General features: G+C 46.0%; 2 protein-coding genes across 3 annotated transcripts in view; both read left to right on the plus strand.

Moving 5' to 3' along the window:
* bcar1 (BCAR1 scaffold protein, Cas family member) overlaps nt 1-9,014 on the plus strand; it is a 91,638-nt gene that overhangs the window by 35,674 nt on the left and 46,950 nt on the right. Inside the window, exon 1 of one of the 2 annotated variants that reach the window (XM_020612714.1) lies at nt 7,341-7,701. The exons of the other annotated variant lie outside the window; for it this stretch is intronic. Within the exon in view, the coding sequence (XP_020468370.1) occupies nt 7,690-7,701 (12 nt within the window). The 5' untranslated portion in view covers nt 7,341-7,689. Of the gene's footprint in view, nt 1-7,340; nt 7,702-9,014 lie in introns of those variants that run through there. 2 annotated transcript variants of the gene reach the window in all.
* On the plus strand, nt 962-1,744 carry LOC109967299 (mucin-2-like; the record flags this gene model as incomplete). Its single annotated transcript, XM_020612770.1, has 2 exons — nt 962-1,059; nt 1,669-1,744. Coding segments are annotated over 2 exons (174 nt in total), but the record flags the coding sequence as incomplete, so codon positions are not given.

Genomic DNA, 9,014 nt, shown 5'->3' on the forward strand with positions numbered 1-9,014 from the left:
TCAGCAGGTCACTATCACGTCACACGCCTTTGATGTCATGGTGACAGTAACAAACATGGAGCATACCTGCTTTATGCACAAAAACTAAAAACTGGTAAGGTTTAGGAAAAGTTTGTGGCTTGGCTTAAAATGCTCATTGATTTAAAAACCACATTTTGCACTGGAATGCAGCACCTCTGGGAAAGTTCAGTGTTTTCTGAACCATCCATCCACCCCAGTCTCCTTTATTTCCTGTGGACTTTGTTTCCCAGGCTACATAAGTTGTTGGGTTGGTTAATCACACACCACAAATGACCAGGAAATTGACTTAATCCAGGAGAAATAGTTGGACAAAGAGGAACTCAAAGACGTTTCTGGTTAAACAGTTGGGTTACTGTAGAAAACAGTGTCAAAGCAACTTGCAATCTGTGCCTATCTGTTGCAAGGCCTATTTAAAATCTGAGCATCTTATATAATCATTGGTATGTTTTTACATACCTTTGCATTGATGGAAACACTGGAGTTTCAGAGGTAATTCAGTGTTTCCCACAGAACTAGATTCTACCTGTGGCGGTAGCCTGGTGGGGGAGCACTCAAGCTTTCACAAATTATTTATTTCATACAGTTATACTTGAATCACTCTGTATGGAAGAATAGGAACGAGGCTGCCTTGCTTCTAATTCTCTGTTTGCTCCTTCTGACCTGTTGTTTGTGCGCTGCACTTGACTGTCCTCCTCCTCCTCTCCTACGTCTCTGTCTTCCCGGCCCTCCTCCTCTACTATGTGTCTGTCTTCCCGAACCTCCTCCTCCTATGTCTCTGTCTTCCCGACCCTCCTCCTCTCCTACGTCTCTGTCTTCCCGACCCGCCCCCTCTCCTACGTGTCTGTCTTCCCGACCCTCCTCCTCTCCTATGTCTCTGTCTTCCCGACCCTCTTCCTCTCCTACGTCTCTGTCTTCCTGTTCCACCTCCTCCTCTCCTACGTCTCTGTCTTCCCGACCCGCCCCCTCTCCTACGTGTCTGTCTTCCCGACCCTCCTCCTCTCCTATGTCTCTGTCTTCCCGACCCTCTTCCTCTCCTACGTCTCTGTCTTCCTGTTCCACCTCCTCCTCTCCTACGTCTCTGTCTTCCCGACCCGCCCCCTCTCCTACGTGTCTGTCTTCCCGACCCTCCTCCTCTCCTATGTCTCTGTCTTCCCGACCCTCTTCCTCTCCTACGTCTCTGTCTTCCTGTTCCACCTCCTCCTCTCCTACGTCTCTGTCTTCCCGACCCGCCCCCTCTCCTACGTGTCTGTCTTCCCGACCCTCCTCCTCTCCTATGTCTCTGTCTTCCCGACCCTCTTCCTCTCCTACGTCTCTGTCTTCCTGTTCCACCTCCTCCTCTCCTACGTCTCTGTCTTCCCGACCCGCCCCCTCTCCTACGTGTCTGTCTTCCCGACCCTCCTCCTCTCCTATGTCTCTGTCTTCCCGACCCTCTTCCTCTCCTACGTCTCTGTCTTCCTGTTCCACCTCCTCCTCTCCTACGTCTCTGTCTTCCCGACCCGCCCCCTCTCCTACGTGTCTGTCTTCCCGACCCTCCTCCTCTCCTATGTCTCTGTCTTCCCGACCCTCTTCCTCTCCTACGTCTCTGTCTTCCTGTTCCACCTCCTCCTCTCCTACGTCTCTGTCTTCCCGACCCGCCCCCTCTCCTACGTGTCTGTCTTCCCGACCCTCCTCCTCTCCTATGTCTCTGTCTTCCCGACCCTCTTCCTCTCCTACGTCTCTGTCTTCCTGTTCCACCTCCTCCTCTCCTACGTCTCTGTCTTCCCGACCCGCCCCCTCTCCTACGTGTCTGTCTTCCCGACCCTCCTCCTCTCCTATGTCTCTGTCTTCCCGACCCTCTTCCTCTCCTACGTCTCTGTCTTCCTGTTCCACCTCCTCCTCTCCTACGTCTCTGTCTTCCCGACCCGCCCCCTCTCCTACGTGTCTGTCTTCCCGACCCTCCTCCTCTCCTATGTCTCTGTCTTCCCGACCCTCTTCCTCTCCTACGTCTCTGTCTTCCTGTTCCAGTTGAATGACTAGCAGCTATATGCTAGCCTTGGCAGCTAGCCGTATTCTAACGTTAGCTGTATGGAAAACACTGTAATCCTCAGAGACGCTGCCACTAGGTTAGTGTACTCTCAGTCTTTTTGAATGTGTTTCACAAGGTGCTTCTGTTTTCACTGACCCTGACAAAGATGACAGCCAAAAAATCACAGCTGTTCGGTTTTCCATTTCCAGCTTTGTTTAGGTCCAGGATTGAAGAAGCACCTTGTGAAGACATTAATAGTTCACTGGAACCACAGGAAACACATGAGCTTTTGCTGATCATGGACTTATTTTTAAATATACAGTTTATTAAATGAGCAGCAGTGTTGAGTCAGAGCTGGAGTATGGACATACATTAACTTGAACTCAGGGTGAAGAAACAAACTGGGTGTTCAACCCAGACCATTACCATATTCAGAATCACATTAACCTATATCTCTTAATCCTCAAAGACTGCATTTTGTTATTTTGTGTGTGTGTGTAGGTGTGTGGAATGCTCTGTTAGATACAGTAGTTGGCACCAGTGCCAGTCAGACACAATGTGACTTCTGTTCTTCAAATCTTAGAAGAGATGCATAGAGGACCAGGCGGCACATGGCCATATTTGGACATCCTACAGTAGATGCAGACAAATTACTACTAAATAAATCTATTTCAAGTGGTGAATAGTGGTAAAATAAAAGACAGTTAAGCATTGAATAGTGAAAGTGAATGAGACCAGCCCAGAAAATCATTAGTACAAGTTAGACAACCTGTCATCATCTCTGGGACAGTTAATTAATTACATTTTATTTATGTATGTATTTATATAAACATACATACAGGGTAGGTTAACTGAGCATGTGCTAATTTACAGCATCACCCTGTGTACAATTAAATGTCACAGAAAGAGAAATACAACTGACAAAACAGCGTTAATGAAAGCAGTGACGAACAGTAAGAAAATGATTGTTGGTGGTTACCTTGAACTGACAGAGAGGTGCGAGTGTTTTCATTTTTAACTGATGTTGCAGATTATTCCATGAGACTTCAGCTCTGACAGCAAATGTAGTCTTTCCTGACTCCCTTCTGGTCTTAGGTACCTGAAGTGTCCAGTAATCACACGAGCGGGTTGAGTAATGCCAGTGCAGAAGGGATGAAATATAAGAGGGCAGCTTTCAACTGATGGCTTTGTAAATAAATATGTGCCAATATTTCTGACATCTCTCAGACAAGAAGGACCAACCAAATTTATAAGAAAAAATGTAATGATGCATTAGAAATATCTTCAGTAATAAACCTCACAGCAGAATGGTAGATAGAATCAAAGCGCTTCAAGGTGGAAGCAGCAGCATGTTGATAAATAATGTCCCCATAACCCTGAACTGAGTGGTTACCGCTTCAACAATCGTAGTTCTGCAGCTCAAAGGAAAGTTCTACTTATTTCTATAGAAGAAGCCCAGTTTCTAATGCATGTTTCCAACAAGAGAATCTACTTGACATTTAAAAGTTAATGTGTTGTAGTGCTGTGGTTGGAGAGACACTTGGCAGAACCTCCCAGAATGCCTTGGGTGAAGCACCTGGTGGGATCCCCCATAATGCCCCTCTGGGCGGGATGTATTTAGTTCGGGGTTGGTGGGGATTGTTCAGTGTTCGGTGTTCTGGCTGTTGGTGCGGTTGCCCGTGTGTGTGTGTGTGTGTGTGTGAAAATAAAGGGGAAAAGGAAGCTCCTGTGTCCAGCTCCTTCCTCAAACTAGCCTACATTGGGCCCGCTCCAGAGGTGAGATGGGGAAGAGTCACTGGAGGTGACAGAACTGAGAGGCGGTGCGACCTGAAGCAGAAGGGCCCGCAGCCACCGGGGAATTTCCTGCCACCCCCCTCTCAGCAGGAGCCCGCCAAAATGAGGCCACTGATGGAGCCAGTGTTCCCGTGCAGGCAAGCCAGAGGAACCACACCCAGTCATCACCACCCCGGCTTTGCAGTGACCCAAAGCCAGCACCAGTCGACCAGCCAGCTGTTCCAGAGCTGTGAGCAGGTCAGTTCAAGCTGGGGGCAGTGGGACCAACCCCCACCTCGACCAGAACGCAGTGAGTTTAAACACCACACCTAGCTGCCAGGAGAATCCCTCTACATTTTGGCTTATGATGTCGAGAGCCTGGGCTGGCGCGCCTGTACCTCCATGTCATGTCCTGTTCAGGGTGAGTTGATGAGAGATAAGTTTGTCCAGGCCCTCATCCCTGACAAGCTGAAACGGCACATGCAGCTGGCCCACCCCAGAACTTTGGGTGAAGCCCTGGAGCTGGTGGTGGAGTGGGGCACCGCTGCCTGTGCACTGAGGCGGGGCTCCTTGCCCCGGGTCATGGCTGGTACAAAGCGGCTCAGTGTGGAGAAGACAGCCTGCCAGGTCGCTGCCACAACACTGCCACAGCTGGGAAATGGGAGAGCAGCTGTGCAATGCCGTGAGGAGCTAGCACACATCGCATGCCATTGCCCAGCACCAGCGCCACAATGGCCAGTGCCCTTGAACAGCTCATGTATCCTTGACGTGGCGCAGCTGTTGGTCGGCAGTCATGGCTGGATAAACGGACTATACCTGAACTGTGAACTCAATGGCACATGGTGCCGTGCCCTGTGGACATGTGTGTGTGTGCGCGTGCCTTTGTATTTCTTACATCATGGGGACCGAAACCTGTTAACACATTCACACTGTGGGGACTTGGCCATCCGTGTGGTGACCAGCGGCTAGTCCCCACAAGGAACTCACTGAATTTTAGGGTGGCAACATGGTTTAAGGTTAGGTTTAGGTTAGGTAAGTAGTGGTTATGGTTAAGGTTAGGATAAGTCTACAGGAAATGAATGTAAGTCGATGTAAAGTCCCCACAAGGAATGAATACACAGCGTGTGTGTGTATATACAATGTAGATTGTGTCTCTCTTCTGTACTTTCCTATTTGATTGCACATATTTTTATTTTTAGTTTTTATTTTCTGTTAACTTAAAAAGCATATTGAGAGCCTCTGTACCAGAGTCAACATTGTGTACTTGGCCAGTAAAGCTGATTTTGATCCTGATGTGCCTTCAAAGGCCAGTTGGTGGGTCGAGCCCCACATACAGAGGGCAACCTCTGCTGCCTGTTGCAAAACTCTTCCACTGTCCTGTGGCTGAACCCTCAGGAAGCAGGGTCATGACCTGCTTTTTGTGTGTTTATTCATGTGAGGGGGTTGGGGGTCAGAAATAAGTGCTGATATTGACACTAGGTGTTTGTTCTGTCTTTTGTCTGGGTGTCACTAAGTCATGTGATCCTGTCTCGTGTTTACGTCTCCTTGGTCTGTATCTCAATACATGGTCCACAATTCAATACAAAAACAATATAGCTAAATTTATAATGCTACAATATGGTGCAATTCAGTCCATTTCGATTCAGGTGAGTTGATATTCTGTATAAGTATACATACATTCAAGTGTGTGTTTTAGCTAGACAATCACACAAACACAAGAGTGTTTCCCCAAAGCAGTTTTGGATTTCAAACAAAAAACTAACAAGCAAAAAATCCAAATACATAAAACATGTTTTCTGTTTTCAACAGTAGTAAACTATGGGCGCTGGTGCACAGTGAACCTACTGACTAGGTCCTGTGAACAGTGCCTTTTCCTCTCATACAGAGGTGCCTTCGTAAGCGGGGAGTGAGGGTTGAGCTGCTTCAGGTATAAATGACCCCAGCTCTGTCTGTTTTGCACACTGCTGTTGTTTTATCAAGAATCCTGCCATTATATATGTTGCAAAATCTGAAATACATCCAGACTTTGGCCTTTGGCTAGCTGGCACATTTAACACAGAGGCCTCTGATATGGTTTTTTTTTATCTGCGATCTGGTTTGCTAGAAATAGCCATACAACGGGACGCGGGCCAGAGATGGTGTGTTACACGTACACACACTAGAAGCACAAAGGTACAATGATATCCATATCAATTTTAGAGCTTTTTAAAGAAATTTGTTTTGAATTTGTGCCTCTGAATCGATGCGGCTGTATCTCTGACTCTTGTATTGATTTTATGTGTCACTTAATCGTCACAGTCCCATACTTCAGTTCAGCAGCTCCTTCACATGCAGCTAGATTTCACTACCATCACCATACATTTGTAGGTGTCTCTTCATAATGACTGAACTGTATTCTTGTCTCAAAAGCCATGGCTGTGCTCTGGGAAGATGAGATCAGTAGAGAGGAGTGTGATGAGCAGCCAGGCAAACAGGCTGTAAATGCACCTATAGGTTAGTCAAATATATAAAAGAAACTGATGATGGACTGTAAAATCATAAGTCAAACTGTCTGCTGTGTGGATGTGTCATCATTTACAGACCCATGTCCTGCTTTAACTCTTAATTACTGTCATTAGTTATGTGCTCACTACACTGACCATTTTCTATATTATGTTTTTTCCATAAACACAGAATCAACAAACATTATTTTAATGAGCTCTTAATAATTAAGATTCCTTAAATTACTGCCAATATGTATGTGTTCTGAGTGTGACACGGATAAGCATGGCACAAATGACCTCAAGCATACGTTTCACCTTTCTATATTAAAACGTCGAGCAGCAGACAGATTCATGGTGCTAACAGGTGCAAACTCAAGACGATATATGGATCAGGGAGTTTCTCAACATCTTCATTACACCCTGGCTTCCAGCAGAGTTTAAAAAGTGAATGAATTGTCTGAATGAAGTCTATAAGAAAAATCCACATGGTGGTGTGAGACGGTGTTAAGTTTCAAAGCTTGCATGTTGAATCACTACTGGAATCTTGATTATTCTTATATGTTGAATTACTTATTTTTCAGTTACAATAGCGACTATTAAGGATTAATTAATAGGAAATATATCTTTAACACACTGCTGACATTCTTTTTAATTTGCAGTGTTAGTAATGTGAAATATGAATGACTGTGGGAGCAGTGATGTGTCCTCCTACCAAACCACTCTCCGTTCACACAGTCTGCCACCTGGACTTCTGCTGAAGGAGCTTCAGCTTAGCATCTTTTTAAGGCAGGATGATAAAGGAACAGCAGTCCTCAGAGTAATGAGATGAGGTAATGTTGCCTCACACTCATGTGCAGTATGTGTGAGTGCGTCTCATTCCACAGCACTGACCATCTCTCACAGCCAGGGGGACAGAGGCAGAGGGGAGGGCAAAGCATATTTGCATGAGAAGAGCTCCTTGGGCCAATGGTCAGAGTGGATGGAGGGAGTATCAGGGTAGAACAGGAAGTGACGTGTTGGCTTACACACTCCGCCTTCTTTTCCTAAGGCAACAGAGAGAGAGAAAGAAAGCTCAAGGGAGGAAGAAGGGGTGAGCGGAGTAGAAGTAAATGAGCTAGGCAGCAGTCTCATTCTTGTTGTGTGAGATCACAGTGCGGCAGAATGTGTCGGGATCTGCTTGGCTACTGAAAACAAGACCGAACAAGACAGAAAGGGAGACAGAGAATAAACAGGAGGGAGGACAGAAGGACATTTGAAGGAAGGAGGGTGGAGGAGGAAACTTGGAGGAGTTTTGGAATCTTTTGGGATCAACACTCAGTACAGGATCTAGTTGGCAAAGAGTCACAGGGGCTGAACTACAGCCCTACCCTGGAGTTACCACAGCCGCCTCACTGCAGCACGAGCAAAATGAACTATCTGGTGAGTGTCTGCATGAAAAATCACTGCTCTATGGCACTGTCTGTTTTGTGTGCCCGTTTTAGTGTTGTGTGAGTGTTTTAGCAGGATCTGCTCTGCCCCAGCTGTGCACACACTGAGTGAGAGTGAGGAAGAAAAGGAAAATGTGAAGGGGCAGCAGAGAGAAACTGCAATGAACATTTTCTCTGTGAATTCATACCTTTTGTTGGCTCTCAGCAGGGAGTGTGTCTGTGTTTGGGGAAAAGGGGTTAAGTCAGCACACACAGGTCGAGGAGACTTCACTGCCCCTAATGGAATGTTCAGGGACAAAAAGGACCAAGCTGTGAAAAATTCCTCCCACTATTCTCATTCTTCTTAACAAAACACCAGCTATCTATTGTTGTTTTTTGGAAAGGATATGTTTTTGTCATTCCGTTGAATACATTACAGTGGCAGTACATGAGAAATGAGTAAAACTTAAAATAAGATGAAGGAAAACTGTGGTATTTCAGGGTTCAAGTCTGAATGCTTTAATGAGATGTTAGTGAAGGTTTGTCACTTGATGCCGATACACAGTGTATGTTTTTAAAACTTTTTTCCTAAAATGTCGTACAGAACTCACAGCAGAAGGCCAGTATTGCCAGCACTTTTAGCTGTCTGGTTTTTCTGCCTATTGCACTCCAGCGATAAAGCATAAGCCCCAGTGGACTTTAGGGGGAGAATGAGGAAGGTTTATGGCTTCAGCAAGTAAGAAAGAAAGAAGGAAGGGGGAACAGTGGTCTGTCTTTCTGCTGACTCAGAGGAAAGTGGCGAGAAATGAAAGTTTTATGGCCAGAGGACAGAGGGAGGTGATCAGTTGTCTGCACGACAAGTAACCCAAAAGCAGAAATAGAGGTAGGACAAGATGATATCAGCAATAAGTGAGTTAATAAAACAGAGAGTGACAGAAAGGACTGGTTCAAAGGAGGAGGAGAGTAGTGTTTGCAAGGAGGGAGAGAAAAGTAGAATGGAACAATAAGAAGAGGAAAGAAAGAAAAAGGAGCTGGCAGTAACAGTCCACCCCAGCTATTGTTTGAAAGGCTTCTGCGTCAGTGTTGGCTCACTGCTCATGCCATATCGCTGTGTGTGTGTGTGTGTGTGTGTGACAGCAGGATTAGACTGATAGGTGGGTTCTCATTGCACAGTGTATACCAATTCTAAGTGTTGTTGTCCCACAATGCAACACTCATTAGAAACCCCCCAGTTTGGAAGTATAAAGATGGTGGTCTTCATTGTATCAGTACATATTTCTTGCCCATGTATTTCTCCTGACTCACTAACTGAATCATGGAGACCTG

Source organism: Monopterus albus, unplaced genomic scaffold, assembly GCF_001952655.1.
Source record: "Monopterus albus unplaced genomic scaffold, M_albus_1.0 scaffold127.1, whole genome shotgun sequence".
Lineage (NCBI taxonomy): Eukaryota > Metazoa > Chordata > Actinopteri > Synbranchiformes > Synbranchidae > Monopterus > Monopterus albus.